The 26,715-nt window shown below is 37.1% G+C and overlaps 1 protein-coding gene across 1 annotated transcript; it reads left to right on the top strand.

Annotated features, from left to right (window-relative positions):
- Positions 1–449: 449 nt before the first annotated feature.
- LOC143633656 (transcription factor bHLH61-like) lies at positions 450–26,715 on the top strand. Its single transcript, XM_077101911.1, has 4 exons — positions 450–1,051; positions 1,121–1,273; positions 1,377–1,544; positions 26,419–26,715. Exons 1-4 carry the CDS (start codon positions 497–499, stop codon positions 26,713–26,715), a joined length of 1,173 nt encoding a protein of 390 aa, XP_076958026.1. The 5' UTR covers positions 450–496.

Genomic DNA, 26,715 nt, shown 5'->3' with positions numbered 1-26,715 from the left:
CCTATGTATGCCAACTCTCCATGTAGATCGGCTACATACTAAGAGACTTTCAAACAGTTAACGACGTAATTTATAATTATAGGATTTGCTCGAAGTTTAGACCTAGTTTCTAAGTCGATTTACCAACCTTAATCTCATTATTGTAAGTAGACTATCTTATAGTAATTGCAAATATAACTTGCACAACTGAGTGTATATAAATATCTGTAGTTTGTTATTGACATATTTCGGTCACATATAACCACTTTATGTAACCCACAATTGAATAATTGAATTCACTTCAAGAATTTATTGTGACATGGATATTTGTCACATGTATATCCACAAAACCATACACTGGTAACTACAATATATATGAAATTTTCATATTGATAAAAAAACAAATATTACAATGGGATAATGACTATAGGTTTTAATTTTTTAAACACTAGACTAACTCACACGCACTTGTTATAAAAGCCAAAAGCACTTCACACTTAGCCACACATTGAGAAAAATGCAAATGCACCAACCAATTAGTCAACAAGGTCTCCTGGAAGATCTGGTGGCACCAACCATGGAGACATGGTCCACATTTTCTAATTCTCAAGAACTCACCACCATTGACAGTACTCACTTATTCCCTCTTCAAGAAGAAGATGACTTTTTATTATTACCTTCTTCATCCTCATTTTCACAACTCATTTCATCATCCATGCAACCTGATTTTCAATCCCCTTATACCGACGAATCTATCTACTCTTCGGTACCATGTTTCGACACCTTCATACCGATCAATGAGTCGATTTCTTCTTCATATGATCAACAATTGTTTCCATTTATAATGGAACAAGAAGACAATGATGGTGATGAAGATCACAAGGATCATGTTGTTTCTCATGATCATAAGATCCCAACTGTTTTCAACATGGGATTGAATGAGGAAAAGAAGAGTAAATCTAAGAAAGTTGAAGGACAACCTTCCAAGAATTTAATGGCCGAAAGACGGAGGCGAAAACGATTAAATGAGAGGCTTACCATGCTCAGATCAATTGTTCCTAAGATAAGCAAGGTATAACAAGCAATACCCTTGATTTAGTATTTTTATTTTATTTTTTAACTAATAATTTTTTTCTTTCAGATGGATAGAACATCAATCCTTGGAGATACAATAGATTACATGAAAGAACTCATGGAAAAGATTCAAGATTTGAAAGAACAAGACATGGATTCTGATGTGGATCATATGAAAATGTTGGCAAGTGTTAAAGAATTCAACATGAATGAATCACATGTAAGAAACCCCCCAAAGGTACTGTTTTTTTACTACCATTTGAATTACACCATATACACAAAACCACACAGTGAATGATGGTTATGTGAAATAAATTTTACAGTTTCACGTGGAGAGAGGAAATATCGATACCCGAATCCAAATTTGCTGTTCAACAAAACCTGGATTGTTGTTGTCAACATTGAACACACTTGAAGCACTTGGATTAGACATGCAACAGTGTGTCATCAGTTGTTTCAATGAATTTTCCCTTCAAGCTTCATTTTCTGAAGTAAGTTTCTTTCAAATCCACATAGAGTACTATTTAAGTGGCTCATTCAATTAAGGGACCTTTTTTTAGGTAGAATAATACAAGAACCATGTAAGGTGCTTGTATATAGCATTTGGTAGATATAAAAAAGAAGGTAGAAAAAGTTTACAGTAAGATGTTGCATAACCGTCATACGTATCATAGTTAAAACAACATGTATAAGTGTTAATACGGTTATTGCAATTCTCTGCTTAAAACTAATTAATTAATAATGTATCGAACTTGCTATATAATATGAAAGTATTTAACAAATTTTATATGGAACTTAGGCACGGGAGAATCGATCTACGATAGGGTGTAACGAAATGAAGCAAATCCTCTTCTGAAATGCAGGCTATGGAGGGAGGTGTTTATAAGGAAACATGAATTAATTGAAGACCAATTAAGAAGATGATGGATGGATTGTTAATTCATGTGCAGATTTCCAGATTTTGGACTGTTTTGTGATAAAGCTGTTATGCTTTTTAGTTTAATAGAATCATTGTTGTATCTATTGTCCAAAGTCATCAACATCAAGAACTTTAGATATCTAATAATACAAGAAAGATAAGTATTCCCTCATTGGTTTAAATAAAAGGCAAAGTACAGAAAGATGCTAACAAATCAACAGGAAAGAATGCTTTCATATGATAAATCATATGAGAATACAGTGGTGGGCTCTACCCATGAGGCAAAAGAATGTTGTCAGATTGTGTGTTCGTATATTCTATATTTGTTGGATGTATACAAAGGTTTATAAAATATAAACAGGTGTATATATGACAAGAAGGGGTGAAAGAAATTGACTTGAGATGTTCAACATACTTTGAAAGAAATATATATATTCAATCATAGATGCCTATAAAGCAACAATTATTTTAATTATGGAAACCTAACACAATAATAATTTTAATCATGTTTCACAGAAAAAGGAGGAGGATCTTTTATGTTTCCAATAAATATTTGCTATTAGACGTGGAAACATAAAGAAGGTGTGGTCGCTATGGAGAATTCAGTTTTTCATCTGTTTAAGGCATCTTATTTAACATCAGAAGCCGTTTTCTTTACAAAGCCGGGTCACATTTAAGGGTCGTATCTTGCGTTGATAGTAGTGGCGATTTGATAGTACTAGTGAAGAAACACGAATCCACCCCTTGGGTCGTTACTAGGCACTATAGTGTTGTGGTTAAGTGACACATAAACTCAAGACGGAGATAGTGGTGGTGATAGGTTGGAAGATTAATTACAAGAATATGTCATAATAACATGTAGATCGATCTACTAAAAACTAAATAAACATCTGGATGATACTCTTTTGGTTGGTAGCAAAATACAGTTTAGGGATGAGGAATTTGTGGGGTTACTGGATTAGGCCCTTAACTGATTAGAATAATAAATTGACGAAATTTGAAAATTTTATAAAAAGTATAGTAGAAAGAATTATAAGTTGATGAAATTTGAAAATTTTATGAAAATAATAATTTCTTTTCAAAGGAGGGTTTCAATTTGCTCTGTAAGGATAAAGAGTGGAAGTTTTGTTTGGATATGAGGCAAATATAAATTCTGGGTTGTTTGAGAATTATGAGATTCATGTTTTACTACTAAGGTCATTTTTAGTGCATGAGAGAAATTGCAATGGGAGGGAACGCGGAAAAGGAGACCGCCCGAAAGCGTTGTGTGGGGCTCTGGCTAGTTCGTTGTGGGGATCTATAGGGTTTGACCGACTGTATATATGGATTGATCTCGTCGAGCCTTGCCATAGTAAAAACCAAAAAAAAAAGGTCATGCTTATTCATATGATGCATTAGCAAGTCATACAAACTTCCCACAAACTTTTCATACACATTTCACGTCAATTCTTATTCAAATCTAACATATAGAAAGATTTTAATGCGTAAAAAAATATTAAGTGAAATAAATAGAAAACAAGTTTATTTTTTATGATATTTGCCTTTTTTATAAATTAATTAATACTCAAGCAAACCTAAAATTTAGATGACATCGTCTAATGGAACTGGAAATATTCGTTCATTAAAACTCAAACGTGCAAGATTTCAAAGCTTTCATCTTAATTCCAGGAAGCTTAGCAATTTGTCAAAAAGGTATTTGAAAGACTGGCAGAATTTGTAAGCTTATGTAACAAATAAATTTAATATAATTGTTCCAGGACAACATTTGCTAATTTAACGCAAAAACTATACCAATTATATTCTATGGAATTCCAACACTAGTGTCCCTACTCCCTACAAATAGAATACATGAGTTAATACTGGAGAATATATTACTTATCCTTATTGAATATTATCTCTAATATGTACTAGTGACCTAATTAAATCTTGTCGTCGGAGTGGTAGGAGATCGAACGCTCGAAGGGAGCGTAAAACATGAGATGAGGGACAGTTATAAGAAAGAAAACGTAAACGTTTAAGTTGAAATGAGAGACAGTTGTAAGGAAGAAACCGTAAACATAAAAGTTGAAATAGTTAAAACGACTTTAAGACAACAAACACTAGTGGTATATCTACTCATGATTTCATATTACGTAGTTCTGAGTTTATTTTGCAATTATTACATAATCATAAGTTAAAAAAAATCATCAAAACTTTAGATTGCTTTATTGTTATGTTTTTAGTTATTTATAAGCATCTCAAAACTTTAAACTAAGATATTTATTACAGCTTCTAACAATCTTTTTATCGCTAACTAGTTTTTATCCCCTGTATTACGGGGGTTGTTTTATATTATTTGTTATAATATTTATTTATTTTTTGTGTTTATATTTTTTTATTGTATGAAAATTAATAATATACTTATGGTTTGATGATAAATTGTTTGACAAATAAATGAGATGTTATAACTCGGTTTAAAAAATTATATGGTTTTGATGAGACCCAAGACCCGTTAATTTTTTTTACTATAAAATTGGTTTTTTAATTATAAATAATTTTTATGAAAGTTAATAATATACTTATGGTTTGATGAGACCCAAGACTCGTTTATTTTTTTTACTATCAAATTGGTTTTTTAATTTAAATATTATATATATCTTTTTTAAAATAAATAAGATATTAATTTTTAGTATATCCTATTTTATAGGATTTTTACATAAATATTTTGGTGAGAATAATTTTTATTTATGGAGATGTTATAACCCGTTTAAGAAATATATGGGTTTGGTAAGACCCATACCCATGAATTCGGTTCAAATGCAGGAGAAGCATTCATTTAAAAATCAAGCAAATCTGGTGACTCCAAAAAAGCGGGGCGACCACATCGCGACACGTAGGGTTTTTATGTCTTCGTTTATATATATTACTAGTTTTTATCCCCCGTATTACGGGGGTTGTTTTTTATTGTTTGTTCTAATATATATTTATTTTTTGAATTTATATTTTTTTATTGTATGAAAGTTAATAATATACTTATGGTTTGATAATAAATTGTTTCACAAATAAATGAGATTTTATATCCCGGTTTAAAAGCTATATGGTTTTAATGAGGCCCAAGACCCGTTTATTTTTTTACTATAAAATTGGTTTTTTAATTATGAATAATATTTATGAAAGTTAATAATATACTTATGGTTTGATGAGAGCCAAGACCCGTTTATTTTTTTACTATCAAATTGGTTTTTTAATTTAAATAATATATATATCTTTTTTAAAATAAATAAGATATTAATTTTTATTATATCCTATTTTATAGGATTTTTACATCAATAAATTGGTGAGAATAATTTTTAATTTAATTAGATGTTATAACCCGTTTAAAGAATATATAGGGTTTAGTAATACCCATACCCATGAATTCGGGTCAAATGCATGAGAAGTCTCTATTTAAAAATCAAGCAAATCTAGTGACTCCAAAAAAAGGGGGAGCGACCACATCGCGACACGTAGGATTTTTATGTTTTCGTTTATATATATATATATATATATATATATAGGATTGATTTCTTTTGAAAACCGCTTTGAGCTTTAAGAGCTCGAAAGAACTCAACTTAACAAATTTTTTTACACATGTGTAATACGTAAGTGTAAGTAATGTACAAAAAATTACCATAATTTTTTACATACCGAATTGACTTATTACACATGTGTAACTAACATTTAAACTTAATTACCAAAAATACTTATTTCTCTCTCCTGATTTATTTTTTAATCAAATTTAATCTCAGTCACATATTCAAACTCATTTAATTAAATGTGTGGTCCAAATTGAGTTCTTATAGTTCTTACAACTCATCAAGTTTTCAAAATATCTCTCCCATATATATATATATATATATATATATATGGGGGTTGTTTTATATTGTTTGTTCTAACATTTATTTATTTTTTTAATTTATATTTTTTTATTGTATGAAAGTTAATAATATACTTATGGTTTGATAATAAATTGTTTCACAGATATATGAGATGTTATAACCCGATTTAAAAGCTATATGGTTTTGATGAGACCCAAGACCCGTTTATTTTTTTTACTATGAAATTGGTTTTTTAATTATAAATAATATTTATGAAAGTTAATAATATATTTATGGTTTGATGAGACCCAAGACCCGATTATTTTTTTACTATCAAATTGGTTTTTTAATTTAAATTATATATATATCTTTTTTAAAATAAATAAGATATTATTTTTTATTATATCCTATTTTTTAGGATTTTTACATAAATAATTTGGTGAGAATAATTTTAATTTAATGAGATGTTATAACCCGTTGAAGGAATTTCTGGGTTTGATAAGACCCATACCCATGAATTCGGGTCAAATGCATGAGAAGCCTCCATTTAAAAATCAAGCAAATCTGGTGACTCCAAAAAAGGGGAAACGACCACATCGCGACAGGTAGGATTTTTATGTCTTCGTTTATATATATTATAGATATTTAATGCCAAGTGGCCTTTGATCCAATGACATTGATGAATTTCCCTCAACCAAGTGATGAGGGTTCAAAGTTCAAACCACGTTATGGGAATTTAGGTGAATTTTAGCGGTGTAAAATTAAGCAGTGAATGTGAGTTGTAATTGTAAAAAAAAAAGTTGTAGGAAATAAATAATCAACTTACAACTAGGTAAAACAAAAATGTATTAGTTATCGTTCACTTGCGCAATTAAAAACAAATTAATTCACAAATGAGCTAGAATCCTAGATTAGAAGAGAGCGGGCTAAGCAATTGTGTAGGCTAATTAAGTGACTTTGTTGGTTGGCACTTAGCAGTGGGCCTAAAAACATAAGAGTGAAAACTGATAAGACCCGTACGAACACGAAACTAAAAGAATATAAGCATGAAAACATAAGGTAAAGCTTCGATTGTTGTAGTCGACTGTTGGATGCTGGGGGTGGAGAACATCATGTCCAACTATTTTGTTTTTTAATTGTTTTTTTAAAGACGAATTTCTCTATAGCGGGACTCGAACCCAGACACTTAGGAAGTTTAAAAAACTGTCTTTGCCGCCGGTTCACCAATCCCAGAACAACATGTTTATAGTAACACCCTGTTTGATGAAGCGAATATTTAAAACTTTTTTTTCTTTTTTATAGAGAACACTTGTGAGACGATCATTGTAATAAAACTCATGGTGTCATCCAAAAGATCTTCATGACTGGATTGTTATTGGTAAACCCTACTAGCGAAAACATTTGAGATCATTAGAACAAAAAATTATCACTTGATATCTTAGAATTATGTTTCATCTATTTTTCCCGTTATTTTCATCCAAATGGCGAAAATTGCGCTTACTAGACTTCGGATGGGATTTGCTACTAATTTAAACACCAAGAAAATAGAATTTAAACAATCGTCTTGATTTGAAGATATTGTTTTGATGAACCCTAATTTAACATCTGTTTTATTGTTATCTTAAAGTAATGGACCCAAATGGCTTTCATTAAAAGGCATGATCCATATTGACATGCATGAAACAAAGGTATAAGGAAGAACAACTGTATTGAAGAAGGCTATAACATGTGATGAGGTAACCCGAACCAAAACCGAGCCCTAGTGAACGAGAAAGATAGTATTATACAAAGAAATGTGCATCATGTCAAGACCTTGCCACAACAGCACAAAGTCCCTAAAAGACCCCACAGGTGAGGGTGGGGATGGAGAAGAACAATAAGAGGAACGCTATGGATGCCCAGGCCAGGAAAAAGTCTTGGATGAAGCAACGAGGATCAAGTCAACCAAAAATATATGGTATCCACGACGAAAACCTATCATGGCAGTAAATGAACAAGACGCTATCAGAAAGATGGCCTTGCCTGATTTCAGACCATTGGAGAAAACAATTATCCCTCGGACTATTGTTGTAGAAGCAACCATCCTCAATAGAGACTCACATTCAATTCTCTCTAACAACCACATACTTAAATTGAAAATTCCTTTAGCCCTCGGCTCATATACTTACTTATTCTCACGTTGTAGGTTGGTCACAACTTACTTATTCTCACGTTGTAGGATGGTCACAACGACAACCCCCAGGTTCTCTGTGTGGCTAGAATAAAGGTGTCTCTTTTTTTTCAGAATTCAAGTACTAAACTTGTAAATCACTCCCCAAACGCTATTTTAGTTCCACCCAGTCGTTCTATGGGAATCTTGACAGCAACAACTTGCATGAAGTATTGAATGAAGTACAAATATGTATGAAGATTCCAACTTAGCCAAAACCGTTCAGGAAAAGACATTACTTGTTTTAACCAAGTCCACTAGGATTCCACCATGCATACAACCACTTTGGACAAAAGTGAAAAGGTTCCACTTGATGTACATCCCCTTCTGTCCTAAGATTTGCAAACAAATACCTAATATTCTCTTCTAAAGTATAACCATCCTTTTCTTTTTCGGTTTTTTTCCAAGTGCATAAGTTAAGGATGACGATAGTAATAAAATAATGATGCAGAATAATAGAACATAAGCAACTATCATCACTTATAAATCGTATACAACTATACAAGATGATGTACATTTATATGAATATATGTATGATCGATAAAATATATAAAATCATCAAATTGACATACTCATAATTGTATAATTATGTATCACCTATAACTACGTGCCATGAACATAAAGCTAGTGTCGGCCCATTAATCTAGTATTTACCTAAAAGTTCAGAGTTCAATTTTTTACAACTTATTGGCATGGCGGGTTGTGCACTAATGTTGTGCCAAGATTGTACCATTGGGCATTCGTATGGCGGGTTGTGCCCTTACAACCCTCGGTGCAAACATGCACGATGCACGACGCACTAATGTATGGACTTGAAAATCACTGAGATTGGTAGTGTGTCACTAATGTATGGTGTGACAAGAATGGTTTTTAAAATCTCGATCATTGTTTGGGGGTCTCTTATTGTGGGGTAAGATACCGGATACACCATGTAAATAATAAGTCCTCCGCGAGGCGGAACGATTTTCCCACGGATAGAATACCCTCCGCGTTAAGGCACATATCTTCCGCCGAAGAAAGACTTGTCAAGTTACAACAATCATAGGGGAAGACTCGTCGTGACAAGGCATAAACGGACACGTGGCAAGGAAAAGACCAACCACTGTTTGAGATCTTAGCAATGTGTACGAACGCACATTGGACCAATAAGGAAAGGCCAACGTGGTACATGTCCATGACAAAGAACCTTATACGCCAGACTGTCTAAACCAATTAGCAGCCATTATCATGCACAACCATGAAAACAAAAAGTGTCAATTGAGTAGGACAGCCGGCCCAATCCTTCTCCATCCATTCGGCTATAAATACAACATGGGGATTAACGGTTAAGGCATCCGCTCTCTCACTTTACGATAAAAATATTCATTACTTACCATACTGATTCTCACGCCGGAGGGTGGTTACGAGAAGCCCCCCTATCCCCCTTCTCGTAACGAGATCACGGTGTTCAGTTTTGCAGGTCACGATAGTCAGAACGCGAAACCATTTGACGGTAATACCACCGGAAAATACCAAACCGAACCTATCAAGGATTGGTTCAGGTATTAATCCATACTAGGTCAAGATATTAGGTTAAACTTATTAAGGGTTAACCTAGTGTTTCTTCATTGGTGCCATCCGTACCGGCTAGAACTGAAAACTTCGTAAAAAAAACGTTATGAGTTCTGGCAGACCTCCTCCGACAACACCTCAGTATTCCAATCGGCACAGGACCCAACCAAGATGGGACCCCGGAAGGAATCATGAGGCAATGAGAAGACTACATCGAGATTGAGCGACCATAATAAGACGCGCTGTTTCGATTCGCTGAAACCTGTTTTCCTCGTCAATAATGTCTCGTTGTGACGGAAGACGAGGAAGAAGACCCGGTAATGTGGTTAAAGGAAAAAAACAAGAAAGAATCAGCAAGGTGTATGAGAGAAAGTTGGAAAAGCAAATGAGAAAACATGCAAAACAAATAACCCCATGTGCCATCGTTTTCTCAGGAAACGACCAAGAATCATCAGATGATGATTGGCATCCCCGACGTCGCGGAAGCGAAAGATCAGGGAATCACATAGACCAGTCGAAAATTCAAGGCAGAAGCCAAGAATGGTCTCCCAACTTGAGCCGAGTAGCCAGGCCGAGAAACACTCGAGAAAAAAGTGTTGAAAACCATAGCAGAAGCGATGGAGAAAGCCCCGGGAAAAGAGATCACGCGCGGGAGAAAAAACTTTTAAACTACTACCTAGACGCTGTCGTAGATTTTTCTAAACCTTATAGGCCAAAACCCTTCGATGAAAAATCAAATTCATTCAAAATGTCGCGGAGGCTCCATTACCGTCAAACCCGAAGTTATCGTCTGCGGTAGGGAAATACGACGGGAATTCAGATCCAAGTGATCACCTTCATAGCTTTATAACAGCCGGAGGGTTAGCGGGCTGGACACTACCCGTTTGGTGCCACATGTTTGCCCATACTCTTCACGGTGCAACCATAGAATGGTTTGAAAGACTCCCGAAAGGTCGAATCACAAGCTTCGAAGACTTGATTGCAAAGTTCTCCCAACACTTTAGCCAACAACGGAGACATACGCGTGACCCCGCTGACATATTAACTGTGTTCCGCCGAGACAAAAAAATCCATCGAAGATTTCATTACACTGTATAATACAAAAGGCCTCAAGATAGGAGGAGTAAGCGAAGACATGATGAGGGTTGGCTTCCGCCAAGGGGTGCGGAGTGATGACCTTATCCGATTTTTATCAGGCAGAGACAGCATGCCAAAGTTAAGGGATGCCCTCATGTCAGCAGCCAAAGTCTACGCGGATACTGAAAAGTCCTTGGGTGGACAAGGATATTGCCGGAACGACACCAAGAGTGAACCCAAAGGGTACAAAGGTAAAAAAGAGACAATGGGTCATTATGATCTAGAATCCAACCCTCGGCAGAAGCGTCAACACTCCCGGTAACGAGGCCGCTGGTAGGGGAAAGACAAGGTGACCAATACCGCACGTACAAGAATAGAGAATGGATCCCATTGTCAAAACCACATCACAGATCTTGGCGACAGAAAATGTCGACTTCCGGACGCCTAAACCAATCTTCAAGATGAAGAATCTGGATAAAACAAAGTATTGTAAGTTCCATGAAGACATTGCGCATAACACAGACGACTGCACTAACTTAAACAACGAGATTGAAAACACAATAAAGTCCGGGAATCCCGAACATTTGGTCATAGAAGCCAGAAAACACACCAGAAATCAAGGGGTAGAAAAGGACGAAGGTCCTCCAAGAAAACATATAAAAAATCTGAATACACGCATGATACAAGGAGGAAAACCTAAAGGCGTAAAAAGGCAAACACCAAGTAGTGAACCCTGGAAATAAGAGCATGTCGTTTTTTCGTGGATCAAGGGAGGACCATGCTTGAAACAACCATTAAAAATCACTGTGTTGATAGGGCATTATCGAAGTACTTACATCTTCATAAACCAAGGCAGTACTTCAGACATAATGTACCAACAATGTTTTCGAACGAAGTCACATACCTGCTAGGGCTACTAAAGTTCCTAGTAACGTTAAGTGATGGGAAATAGTTGAGGACTGAAGATGTAGAGTTTCTAGTGTTGCCAGTAAAGTCTAAGTACGATGTGATCTTGGGAAGAGAAGCAATAGGGGATTTTAATGCAAACCCTTCCACCACACACGACATAATGGGTGTCCTCACACCAACGAGGATAACATTAATAAAGCCAAATAAATATTGCCTGGTCGTGGAAGGATCAAAACCCCCAAAAGCACAGAAAACAATCAGCAATGCGGAACCCGAGATATGGTCGCTAAATTCCAAGTTTCCTGATCAAATGATCACCATCGGACCTTCCCTATCCAGCAGTGTGAATTCACACTTGAAACAACTATTTTTAAAGAACATAAATGTGTTCGCGTGGCAGTCAGCTGACACGGTAGAAGTTCCGCGATGTATAGCGTAGGACACCTTGAAAGTCAACCGTGCGTTCACACCACTTGTTTAGAAGAGAAAAAAAATGGACCCCAAGCAGACGTAGGCAATGAACGATCAAGTGAATGAGTTATTGAAGGCATAGATTATAAGGGAAATACGATACCAAACATGGGTGGCAAACCCGGTGATGGTGCCCAAAAGCAAAGTGTAACATCCCGTTTTTTTATATATAAATAAATATTTCAGATTTACATTTGAAATATTATATGACAAGCGTTAAAAAAGAACACGATTTTTCGAATTGTGAAATGTCTACGTTAATATTAGAATTATCACAACTGATTGCTATTATTGTTAGATGATTGAATATAGTGACATATAATATCTACTGGTTTTTATTCCCGTATTACGAGGGGTTGTTTTATATTATTTGTTTTTAATATTTATCTATTTTTTGAATTTTTTTATTTATGAAAGTTAATAATATACTTATGGTTTGATATTAAATTATTTCACAAATAAATGAGATGTTATAACCCGGTTTAAAAGCTAAACGAGTTTGATGGGACCCAAGACCCGTTTATTTTTTTACTATAAAATTGGTTTTTTAATTATAAATAACATATATCTTTTTTTAAATAAATCATATATTAATTTTTAGTATATTTCTACTTTATAGGATTTTTGTATCAAATATTTGGTGAGATTAGTTTTTAATTTAATGAGATGTTATAACCTGTTTAAGAAATATCTGGGTTTGATAAGACCCATACCCATGAATTCGGGTCAAATGCATGAGAAGCATTTATTTAAAAATTAAGCAAATCTGGTAACTCCAACAAAAAAGAAAACGATCACGTCGCGACACATAGTATTTTATGTTTTCGTTTATATATACTATAGATTACATGAGTACGTTGAATTTAAATAGTTAGTAAGTGATTGTAATTTAAATTATACTAAATACTATATCAAGATTTGGATGATAAGTACATAGAGAGCCAAATTCTTCCTTTTACTCACCCCTTCTTTTGAAAATAACCAACCGGTTACAAGAAAATTTGGAAACGACATCTCACGGTCATATTTGTTCTTTTGTTGCCACCTATTCAAGTCACCAACATTCATACTACGTAATTATATGGATATTTATCCATGGAAACAAAAACATATTAGTATATATGTATGTGAGCTATGAAAGTTTAGCCTAGATCGATCTTAGCATATAACATATAAATTTTATCGAGATAGACAATGGGTGGTGATGACGGGGGTAGCTCAAGGAATTAGTAAAATGGTTTTCACACATTAACGCTAAAAAATTAGAAGGTTAAAAGCTTCGTTTCCCGCCCAATTTATGTAAACAAGTACGTGAACAGTAAGCACGTGCAACAGTACAACGTCAAATCACTGTTCCCTCTGAACAAGGGACATGCTCAGAAAAAGTAATATTATTATAATCATGGACCAACGGTCAAAAGGTTCCCGCTCATAAAAGGTCAACTCTCTAGCAAACCGGAGGTTAACTAGTTTACCCACTGGACAAAAGGCTTGCATCTCTCTCTATAAAAGGAGAATCCAGCCATAAACAAGAGATCATCAGATCTGGAGAGTTAACACATACTCCCTGATCTTCTCTTCTTCCTTGAGTAATTAGCACTTTGCTTATTTCTTTCTTACTTCAAAAACATCATAGCTTCACCAAGAACTTCATCAAAAAACCGGTCTCAAACACCTCGGTCTTGGATCTCCGGTGAGCTATAACAATCAACAACAAACTAGTGAACCTCTATCTGCGTTTTGCAAACGTAGAGGGACACCACGACCTGCGTTAGGTTAACCTGAACCCTTGAAGTTTGTTAGCCTAACCAGTCCATTCATTATCATTGGTCTTATCTTTGTTGTAGCAACAAGTTGGCGCCCAATGTGGGGCTACGCCGCTTACTTTATATTAAAGACCAGTAGTGTAGCTCCATTTTCATCAAAATCACCATGTCGGAAGGTGGATCTCCCGACAAAGTCAACCAAGTGTCAAGAGCACCGACACCAAGTGCCGGTCAGGAAACTCCGGCGGCTACCACATCTTTTCCACCCTGGGAGGAACTCCGATGGAACCTTTGTTCTTCGAGTTTTCACCTTTCCAAACTCCGACCCTTCACGATCCGGAGTTCCTTCTCCTCATGTAGGAGTTACGAACACCCCGGAGCCAAGAAAGAGAAAAGGGATAAGATTAAGGCTGGAGTATGACGATCCGGAGCCCTCACTGTCGCTCGGACGTCCACCTTCCCCTTTAACCAACTCACGACCGGCTGTTTCTCATTTAGAAGCTGGTCCAAGTGTAACCTACCAACCCTTTAACCCAGCTCCGTATAACTACGGGAGGCCAAGCCCAACGGCCTTCCCTTGTTCACTTCACAACCCCTTGGGCACGAGACCACTCTCGACCAAATATGGCAGTCACCAGTTTCAAGTGTTCCTCCTACAGCCACTACATGGGAGCAGGCCATGTCGGTCTTGCCCTTGGCTCGGAGTACAGCAATGAGCACCCCCATGGGAACGAACCAAACAGCAACAACCCCTGAAAGCCTTCAAGGCTTTAACCTCATGCCTCAGATGATGGCAAACTTCCCTTGGACCCAACTCATCAACCAAGCGCTAGGTACTCACCAAGGAACAACGAGTCATAATCCTGCTACAAGGGTAGAAGAAGACCTTGCCAAGCCCGGTAACCTGTCATGCTTCTCTCCACAAATTGCCAATTATGACTCTCAAACGAAAATCAAGATGCCACCCCATATAAAAACATATGATGGGACCGAGGATCCCAAAGACCACCTCCAAGTATTCACCGGTGCTGCCAGAATCGAAAAGTGGTCCCACACTAAATGTTGTTTAATGTTCATGCAAACACTTGTCTGATCAACCAGGATATGGTTCAATGACCTTCCTGCCCAAAGCGTTCGAAGCTTCGATGATCTGAGCAAAGGATTCTTGGCCAACTTTTCACAACAAAGGAGGTATGTCAAGGATGCCACGGTAATTTTTCAGATAAAACAAAAAGACGACGAAAGCCTTCGAGACTTCATCGAAAGGTATAAGAAAGAAGGGTTAACGTACGTGGGGGCCGATTAAAAAATGAGGGTGACAGGCTTCATGAACGCCATCACCTCTAAGTACCTCACAAGGGACTTTAACAAATTCCTACCTAAAACCCTTGAAGAAGCTCTCGAACGAGCTGAAGCCCATATCCGCGGGGAAGAGGCCGTTGATTTCAAGGAACAAAGAAAAAGAGCTCCTAGTTGGCGAGGCAACAGCCCCAACTGAAAGAAAGGGAATTTCAATCCCTATGATAGATACCCAAAGAGCTCAGATCAACGAAAGCCTGAAGGTCGGAAACTTCTAAGCTGGGAAAAGACTGTGAACTTAACAGCTCTAACCAAACCCCCCAGGAAATCATTGCCACCGAAGAAGTAAAACACAGCTTCCGACCTCCTCGACCCTTGCCCAAAAGCAAGAAAAACGAAAACTCCACTCAGTTCTGTGAGTTCCATGAAGAAAAAGGTCACCACCCCAACGATTTCTTTCAACTCAAGAGAAGAATTGAGGAAGCCGTTAAGTCTGGAGAATTGGCCCATTTGGTGAAAGAGTCAAAGACAAGATGGCCAAAAGAAAAATCAAGGAAGTGAATATGGTAAATATAGACCAAGGTGTTCCCCACAAAAGACAACGCTTGGAGGCTTGGGAGCTTCAATGAGTCTGCTTCCCACCACCTCAAGGTGACTTACTCTCAAACCCTTTGACGGTAGAAGTGAACGTGGGAACACTCAAAACAAACAAAGCCTACATCGTCACAAGGGCGGCCACAGAGATCATGTATGAAAGATTCTTCAACCGGCTAAGTAAGGAAGAGCGTTCAAGGCTTCAACCCTCCGGGTCATCTATAAAAGGTATTGCTGATGTACCCTTGAAGCCTTTGGGCCAACTAACCCTTGATGTCTGTTTTAGTGAAGGCAAGATGAAGAAAACCAAACCACTCACTTTTGTGGTTATCAGCATACCTTCCAACTATGATGTAATCATAGGAAGGCCAGGGTAATGTGCGTTCAACATGGCTGTCTCGGTTGGTCAAGGTGCCGTAAAGTTTCCCACCAATATGGGAATTGCAACCCTTCAACCTACCCAGGATGTTTACACGGTTGAAGGGAAAAATACCACCTGATGTCAAGCCTGTGGTCCAAAAGAAACGGAGCTTGGCTCCTGAACGAAGCTTGGCAGCATGCCAAGAGGTTGAAAAGCTTGTCCTAGCTGGAATCCTACGGGATGTCAAGTATCATCTTGGGTGGCTAATCCAGTCATGGTTCGAAAGCCTGACAAGTCTTGAAGGATGTGCATTTACTTCAAAGACTTGAACAAGGCATGCCCGAAAGATTGCTATCCCTTACCCGAAATGGACCTCAAGGTTGACTTTTTAACCTGCCATCCCTTTAAGTGTTTTCTCGACGCTTACAAGGGATATCATCAAATTCTCATGAAAGTGGAAGATAAAGAAAAAACTGTTTTCCACACGGACAAGGGTATTTTTTGTTATTAAAAGATGCCTTTTTGCCTACGAAATGCCGGAACGACCTACCAACGTTTGATTGACAAAGCATTTTCCAGCCAAATCAGAAGAAACTTAGAAGCTTATGTCGATGATCTGGTAATCAAAAGCAAAACCGTGCATCAAATGCTTAATGGCATAGAAGAAACCTTCCAAAACCTGAGGAAGATCAACATGAAACTCAACCCTGGAAAATGCTCATTTGGGTTCGAAGAAGGAAAGTTTTTGGGACACATTGTGGGGAAACAAAGCATAAAATCCAATCCCAACAAAGTCAGGGCGGTTCTTGAAACTAAATCTCCACAAAGAAAAAAATAAGTGGAAAGTCTGAACGGAAGGCTTGCAGCCTTGAAGCGTTTTACCTCCAAGCTCACTGAAAAATCCCTACCCTTCTTCAAGACATTAAAGGGTTGCACCAACAAAAAAGACTTCAGGTGGACGGAAGAACCAGAAGAAGCCTTCAACCAAATGAAGCAACACTTGGCTTCACTTCCAGCTATTGCAGCTCCCGAAACGGGAGAAATGATCTATGTTTGTCTCTCAGTCGCTGAAGAATCATTATGCGCGGTCCTAACCATCGAACGAGACAAAGTTCAGGTACCCATTTATTTCTTAAGTAAAACATTAAAACTGGCAGAGATCAAATATCCTCCTTTGGAAAAACTTGCCCTGGCCTTAATTTAAACTGCCAGAAGGCTTCGAAGGTACTTTCAAGCACACCCTATAAAAGTGGTCACTGACCAACCCATCAAGAGTGTGCTTGAAAAACCAGAAAATTCAGACCGGTTGGCCAAATGGGCTGTGGAGCTAGGTGAACATAACATCACCTATATACCAAGAAAAGCTATCTTAGCCCAAGTCTTGGCGGATTTCATTGTAGAAATCCTGAAGCAAGTCACCCCTGAAATATATACAACTGCCACTGAACCTTCTGACCATGAAGCCTGGAAGCTTTTCACCGATGGAGCTTCCAGCATCGAAGGGTCAGGAGCTGGGCTCATTTTAATCAATCCCAAAGGGTTAGAATTTACATATGCTCTCCAACTTGAATTTCTGACCACCAACAACGAAGCTGAATATGAAGCATTGATCGCTGGTCTGATAATTGCCAAAGAGATGAAGATCCAAAAGCTACAAGTTTTCACAGACTCGTTGCTTGTTTCAAGTCAAGTCAATGATAGCTACGTAGCTAAAGAGCCCAACATGAAGAAGTATCGTGATAGGGCAAAAGGGTTGATGAACACGTTTCAAGAATGCATCATCAAACAAGTCCAATAAAGTTCGATTCCTCCTCTCGGACACACCATTATGTTGTGGTGTTCCAGGTGGAGTAAGTTGTGAGAAAATCCCACAACTCCTAAGATGTTCTAGAAACGCATCATTGAGGTATTCACCTCCTCTATCAGAACGTAGTACTTTGATTGTTTTGTTGAGTTGATTTTGTACTTCATTTTGGAAGACTTTGAACATTTCAAAGGCCTCATTTTTGTGTCTTAACAAGAACACATACCCATAGCGACTATAATCATCGGTAAAGGTAATGAAGTATCTTTCACCATTTCTTGTCATTGTCCTAAAAGGTCCACATACATCCGAATGTATGATACCTAATAAGTTTTTCGCCCTCTCATTTGTTCCATTAAAGGGCTCTTTGGTCATCTTTCCCAATAAACAAGATTCACATTCATCAAATGAATCAACATTTGATTTCAAAAGACCATTCTTTCGAAGTGTATGAATACGATTCTTGTTTATGTGACCAAGACGACAATGCCAAAGAAAAGTATTACTCAAATCCATTTTGAGTCTTTTGGTGTTAGCTTGGTACAACGAGTTATCAATGTATGAGTCATCATGAATTAATTCATAAATGCCATTAAACGGCATTGCTTTAAAATAAAAAAAATTATCCATGAAAACATAAATACCATTATCAACAAACTTAAAGTCATAACCAGATTGTCTTAATACAGAAACAGAGATAATATTCCTAGTCAAACTAGGGGAATATAAAATGTTTTTCAAAATAATTTCCAAACCATTTGGAAGTTTTAAAACATAATCTCCTCGGGCTTGGACGTCAACCTTTGCTCCATTGCCCATGAAAAAACTTATATCTCCTTTCTTCACTTCATTTCTTCTTTTGAACCCCTGCAATGAATTGCATATATGAGTTCCACATCCGATATCCAATACCCATGTATTAGAAGAAATAATATTAAGATCAATGTGAATCATGAAAGTTGTACCTGAGGTTTGCCCCGCATCCCTCTTAGCTTTCAACTCCTTGAGATAGGTCGGACAGTTTCTCATCCAATGACCTATCTCACCACAACCAAAGCACGGATCCTCAGCACTAACCTTTAGCTTCTTTGGTTTTGGTTCCGCCTTTGCCTTTCCCTTGAACCCCTTCTTGACTTGCCCCTTGCCAACGGCAACCCTTGCCTTTGGTTCCGGGTGATGCCTTTTCTTTGAGCCACCCTCATTGATCGCAAGAACGGGTAAAACCTTTTTACCCATGCCGGCTCCGGCTGTCTTAAGCATTGCGTGAAGCTCACCAATGCTTTTGTCCCATCCGTTTATGTTGTAGTTCATGACGAATGTCTCAAACCTTTTAGTTAAGCCATTTAGGATCAAATCCGTGGCTAACTTTTTTGAGACGGGACAGTTAAGCCGTTCAATCCGATCAATGTGGCTCTTCATCTTAAGTACATAAGATGAAACAGATTTGGTTTCTTCCATATGACATGCATGAAGCGCTCGAACCGTTTCGAATCGCTCAACCCGAGCTTGAGTAAGGAACATTTCCTTAAGCTGGGTAATCATGTCATACGCCCCATGATTCTCGAAATCCTTTTGGATCTCGGGAATCATTGTTCCCAACATGAGGCAAGAAACTTGCACCGAATCCTCTTGTATTTCAGCCAATCCGCATAGGCATCCAAGTTGTTGACATTGGGTTCATCGAGAATAGGATCGTCTAATATATAGGACTTCTTTTCTTGCTTGAGAACAATTCTCAAGTTTCGATACCAGTCCATAAAGTTGTTAAAGTTTAGACGATCCTTATCCAGAATGGATCTTAGTGATAGATTATGCACGTGTGGGATAATTGCGTTTGGTGCGTTGTTTGCGGCTATCTAAAAGAATTTAACAAAGTTCAAATTAGTATTTTCGATATTAATAAAATTAATCTTTAATACCCTTTAAATGTCTCCAAGAAAATTATTGATTAAAATCTAGAATCCAACGTTTCATTCAAATAGTAGTTAGGTGACCTTTATCCTATTATCCGAATTAACAAGGTAGTCAACGTTTGACGATTGCAACCCTTTGCAACTTCTAGTTTTATGGGATCGGTTAAACATCATATGTTTAGTTGGTATGTTTAATCCCATCAACACCTTTGGATGCCATGTTAAGGTGACCCTATAGTCATGGTTTCCAAATCAAGTTGTCCTACTTACACACACGTGTGAGTTTACTTATACAAGTGGTTAGGTGATCCTAATGCCAAAAGTATTTGTAAAATCACTTTAAGATCACAAGTTTTCTTAAAAGTGCTTAGGTGATCCTAACCCACTATCAAGTCTACAAGTGACTAAGTGTCGTATAAAAGAATGGTGTTTAACTTGTTTTTAAAAGGGATTTTAGTTTTCTAAATTCTAGATTGGAAAACTATTTATTGTACCTTTCATTTGCATGCATTCAAATATATGGTACTTAGTTGAAAAACCCATTTTCAAAATTCCTTTTAATAAAACCCATTTTATTATGAAATCATTAGCTATTAATAAAACCAATTTTATTACCTAACGATTTCTAAGGAACCAATTTTATGCTAGTTGATTTTAAGTTGTTAAGCAAACTATATTGCAAATAATAAGTAAATCAATCATGCAAGCATAAAATATACACAACCACAAGTTCATAACCATAGCCTCCTAATGTCGACCACACTTGTTGACCGAAGACAAGTGTGTCAAAAAGTCTCTCCTAAGAGACCCAAAAGAACATGCACTTGTGTCGGTGAACTCCCACTTGATTCCGCATCCATATGCTCCAAGTGTTTACTCCCGGTGTTGTGGTCTTCATCATTTTATTTGGGCTTCCAACATGCATCTTTTTTTACAAAATATATCCTAATACATTTTTCTAGTAAAAGAAATACATCTAATCTACTTATTATTACAAGCCATATGAATGAATAAATAGATTACAAACCCAAATAAATATTACAACCAAATCTAATGAACAAACAACCAACACAATCATTCAACCAAACACAAGGCCATGGCTAGGTTATGAACATCTATTACACATCCAAATATGCAATAATACAAGACCAAAATGGTTCCCCTTTTTGCCTCAAAACTTTCGGCCAAGCTTAAGCAAACCGAAAGTTTCGGGTTTTGTCCAAACAAACTAAACAATCATCTAAATGACTTGGTTTTTCAAGATTACCACATGCATGTAAAGTATAACCTTGAAAAACCATGGGGTAACCAAAACCCCTAAAATTTTCGGCCAAATGGTGAAACCCACCATAAAACCGAAAAATTTTGGGTCTAATGAAGCATGCATTCGTATAAGCGGCTCTTGATGCCATTGTTGGGTTTTAACAAGATTATCAATGTGATAAAATCCTTATTTTACCAAAAACGCAGCGGATATAAGTTTTAAATCTTGTTAGTTTTAGTGTATAGAACCAATTCAATACATGCAAAACCCAAACCCGGATCCAAATACGAATTACACACTATCAAACACATGCTGTTACTATAAGTTCATGCATGTTAAACTACCTTTCAAGTAACCAAAGAAGTGTGAAAAGGATGATGATTAAAAGGCAAGAACTTGAATATGGAAGCTCCTCAAGCTAGTATACCCCAAGCTTCAACAACACACCTTCTTAGCTAGGATTTAAACACTTGATTAACACCTTCTTCCTTGCCTTAGTTTGGCCGAAATCAAGAGAAAGAAAGGAAGAGAGAATTGATGTTTACTTGCATGTATGTTGTGTGTGTTATATGAAAAATGAAAGAGAAAAGTTTGGTTTTATTCAAAGCCATCTTTCTCTCCACCAATCAAACCCTTTTCATGTCTCTACTCAATAATAAAAAAATAATATATTTGAAAGAGTTATTATCTTTTTCTTTTATAAAACTTTAAACATATATATATATATATATATCCATACATATATACTTTTATAAGTTTATAACTTATAACTTATAAAACTTATTATATGTTAAGAGACATGCTTGGTTATTATTATTCACATATTGTTATTTAACCAACTTAAATAACACTATGTAATGTTCTTTCATAAAACACAAATCATCCATATGATTTGTTTATTACACAAGTACATTTTATTTAGAAACCCCTTTCCAAATAACTCAAGTGTTAATATTCATTTTTTATGATCACATCATATATGAACGAATATTATCGGTGTTTGTCTAGCTTGTTATTGGGTATGACCCAACTTGGATCATAACGTACTAGCCACATCAATTTAATATGTCTCTTGGGCAGACCGAGTCCAACACAAACAGATTTGAAAGGAAGAACGAAATCAAACACAAAGAAAAAACGATCCTTCCAAGAACCAAGGGTCGTAACCGTCGAGGAAACTAATCATGTGTCAATATGAGTATGTTCAAAAGTGTACCAGTCGCCATTTTTCGCCAAACGAAAGAAACGGCAAAAACCTAAGAGTGACGGATCATATCCTAAAGCTTTACATAAAACCTCAAAGTGTAAAACCCTAGCAAGCCCTAAGGGGTGAATCTGACCAAATGACACACGGTAATACTCCAATACATTCAAAACGAAAATCGAAAACGGATGCCGGAGATTCGAGAATTGAAAATGACGACAATAAAGGGCAATAAAACCCGCCGGACAACAATCTATTGACGCATCGGCCGGTGGAGCAATCGATTTAAACTTCAAACCTATACCCCATTCAAGATAGAATGATTCAACCTCTTCTTGGGTTAATCGGGAAAAACTAACCGACAGATCCTTACGAGCACCCATAAAATCGAAAGAAAGGGAAAGGATTTTAACCAACCTGGTGAAGGATTGAAAGAAACTTGATGGATATTTGAGAGAATATGTGGAACTTTAAAAGAAAATACGAAGAAAGTGAACACTTATAAACCATTATTAAGAGCAGTTATTGGGAACCGCAACATGCAGTAACCATCAAATCAACTGTCTTGTCAGAAATTCAAAAAATAACCAAAACCGTTCAAAGCCTCTAAGCCTCTAAGCCTCTAAACCTCGAAGCCTTTAAGCAATAACAAAATGTGAAAAATTCAGAAGCCCTTGAGCTTACTCCTCAAACACCTCTGACTTCTCTGATCTTCTCTTCTTCCTTGAGTAATTAGCACTATTTCTTTCTTACTTCAAAAACATCATAGCTTCACCAAGAACTTCATCAAAAAACCGGTCTCAAACACCTCGGTCTTGGATCTCCGGTGAGCTATAACAAACAACAACAAACTAGTGAACCTCTCTCTGCGTTTTGCAAACGTAAGGGGACACCACGACCTGTGTTAGGTTAACCTAAACCCTTGAAGCTTGTTAGCCTAACTAGTCCAGTCACTATCATTGGTCTTATCTTTGTTGTAGCAACAGGTGGTGTCAGTAATTCATGGTGACTCTAATAACTTATTTTGTGTTGGTTTTTGACGGCAATATACGGTTTTAATCGGTGGAGGTACCCGGGTAGTTGTGACAAACCTGTTTATAAGAATATATTCGTGGCGAATATGAGTTCTATGTGATAAGGTCATCATTATTAAGAGGTAAAATACCCACCGAACACATTCAAAATTTATTATTTTTATTACTATTATTATTGTTTCTATTATCATTTGGGTATTTACAATATATAAATACGGTTTAGTCTACCGTAGATGTTGGTAATTGAGTTTTAATACTGATTATAGGATATATAAAGGAGTTGACTAAGGGTTCACCAGAGAGATTCTCTAGGCGTCTAGATGAGTTCATACGACTATCCATATATTTTGTATAATTTAGTCATAAGATTAGTTGCATGATAAAACTTGTGTAAACATGATTTTATTTGCATGAGTAATGATAAGTGATCTTATGATAATATATTGGAGAATATAATTATGTTACGGGTGTAACGTGGTGGGTGTTAAATCACGATCGTGTGATAAGTATTGCCACATGTGAAATATGGTGGTAGTTAAATCACCATAGTGTGATAATTATTGCCACAGGTGTAACGTGGTGGGGGAATAAATCACAATTATGTGATAAGAGTAAAATCACATCTTACATAATAAATTGCCATGAAGAGAATATGGTAGTGGATTGTTGGTTAAAATTGTGATTGAAAAACATTATTATTGTTCGATAAATGAACTCACTTAGCTTTGCTATTGTTATCATAAATAATGTTTTTCAGGTAAATCACTGGTGCATGAATAGAAAAGTTTGGTCGAGCTTTGGTATGTTTAAAGATCGAACATGATGCATATAACCAATTTTCGGATGTATAAATTATGGAATAGTTAAATAAGTTTGACAATGTAACTTACTCAAAGTATCAGATTTATATAATGTGAATTTTGAGTATAGTTGTTTTGTCACATTATATTATTATAACACTTCCGTTCATTAAAAAAATGGGAGCGGTTTGGAATATATTATAAAAAAATGACGTTTCAAAATAGGGTGTTACACAAAGGAGCAATGCGAATGTTTATCGATTACAAAGTGGACACAATTGCTCCATATCGTTTAAAATATTTTGTGGATGCATATAAGGGGTATCATCAAATCCACAAGGGGGAGAAAGATCAAGACAAAACGGCCTTCCGCATAGTCAAAGGCACATTTTGTTACAAAATGATGCCCTTTGAATTGAAGAACGCGGGAGCCACATATCAACGCCTGATGGATGGACAGTTTGGCGAGCAGACAGGGAATAACCTCAAAGTATATATGGATGACCTAGTCATCAAAAGCCTGAAATAGGATCAAGTGCCTCGCTGAAAGAATATATGCTCTCGAAGTATATATGCTCATTCGGAATGGAAGAAGGCAAGTTCCTCACTGAAAGAAGTCCAAACTCTAAACGAAAGGTTGGTGGCAATGAACAGGTTCCTAGCAAACTACACCACCAAATCATTCCCATTTGTAGCAACATTGAGAAACTATGTGAAAAGGTCACAATTCCGATGGACGGCATAAGTGGAACAGGCTTTCCAAGAGGTGAAGAAATGTCTAATCGAACTACCAAAGTTGACTACCCCGCAGAAGGGTGAAGAATTAACCATGTACTTATATGGATCGTCCAAGGCAGTTGGAGCCATACTACTAGTAGATCGAGAAAAGGTTCATACGCCCGATCTATTATGTTAGCATAACTCTGACAGATGCAGAAACAAGTTACTCCACAATTTAAAAAATGGTTTTAGCATTGGTATACGCTTCAAGGCGCCTCAACAGATACTTACATGGCCACCCAATTAATGTGTTGACAAATTATAAAATTCAAAATGTGCTCTGAAAGTCAGATTTCTCGGGCCGGTTGGCAAAGTGAGCTATCAGAAGAAAATGAAGCATGGATGCTTTCATAGATGGAGCGTCCAACGAAGAAGGATCAAGGGCTAGCTTGAAATTGGTGAGCCCAATGAAACAAGAGTTCACGTATACCATCCGCCTATACTTCAAAAGCACCAACAATGAAGCAGAGTATGAAGCGTTGTTGGTTGGATTACGCATAACTAGCTAATTTGGTGCACAACACATCGAAGCACACGTCGACTCAATGCTCATAGCCAATCAAGTCAATGGCTTGCATGAAGCAAAGGAGGAAGTCAATGCATCGTACCTAGAACAAGCCAGACAGCTAATCCATAATTTGAAGTCATGCAAAGTAAAATACATCAAGTGAAGTGTGAATAAGTCCACAGACGGGTTGAGCAAACTGGCAGCCACGAGCTTTGATCACCTAGCTAAATAAGTCAGAGTTGAAACATTGGCAGAACCATCAGTGCCGCTAAGACAAGTGTGCATTACGTAAATTCCTGAAGAATCCTAGATGACCCCGATCAAGGCATACCTAGCAGAAGGAATCCTTCCGCAGTAGAAGGAGGCAGCCCAAAAAGTAAGGCACAAAGCCATACAATACTAGCTTATGCCCGCTGCTTCGCAGCGTTGATGCTAGTTATCTGATAAGGGAAATCCATGAAGGGATTTGTGGATTACACGCGAGACCAAGAATGGCAGTGGCAAAGATCACTAATGTCGGCTACAACTGGCCCGACATGCACATGGATGCCGTGAAAGGGCTGCGGAAGTGCGAATCATGCCAACGATATGCACCTAACACACTCCGACCCAAGAACGATCTGATCCCAGTCTCTTCCGTAAGGCCATTTCAAAAGTGGGCCATCGATATCATGGGAGCATTCCTTAAGGCCCCAGGTAGAGTGAAGTTCTTGGTAGTCTCAATCGAATATTTTCACAAAATGGATCGAGGCTAAACCTTTGGCATCCATTAGCATATTCACCATCACGAAATTCATCTGAAAATTTATAATATGCCGTTTCGGGCTACCGCAAACGATGGTCAGTGACAATGGCACCTAATTTGCGGACAAGAGCCTCAAAGAAATGGCTCGCAAAGCTATGGATAAAACAAGTATTCACATCAGTGGCACATCTGCAGGGAATGACCAAGTCAAGAAGCAACCGTACGATTTTGGAGGGAATCAACTCTAGGTTAGGACCGAAATGAGCCGGACGGGTAGTCGAATTTCCACACATCCTATGGGCATAAAGGACCTTAAAAAAGACAAGTCACGAAGAGACCACATTCAGTCTCACCTATGGAACCGAGGCATTGATACCCGTGGAAATTGGACTTTCATCCGCGAAAGTTTTGTTAATTGAAGAGGACAACGCCGCAGAACTGCGCCTGAATTTGGACCAGCTTGAAGAAAGAAGAGAGTTGGCAGTGATTAAAGAGGAAAAATACAAATGCCAACTTGAAAAGTATTATAACAGCATTGTCAAAGAAATCACTTTCAAGATAGGGGAGTATGTGTTCCGCAACAGAGAAACATCAAACGCGGACACCCCAGAAAGTTAG

Source organism: Bidens hawaiensis, unplaced genomic scaffold, assembly GCF_021521415.1.
Source record: "Bidens hawaiensis isolate Kalapana, Puna unplaced genomic scaffold, B.hawaiensis_p1.1 tig00006845_1, whole genome shotgun sequence".
NCBI lineage: Eukaryota > Viridiplantae > Streptophyta > Magnoliopsida > Asterales > Asteraceae > Bidens > Bidens hawaiensis.
The sequence above is the reverse complement of the archived record's forward strand: the minus strand, read 5'-3'. Positions and strand labels throughout refer to the sequence as shown.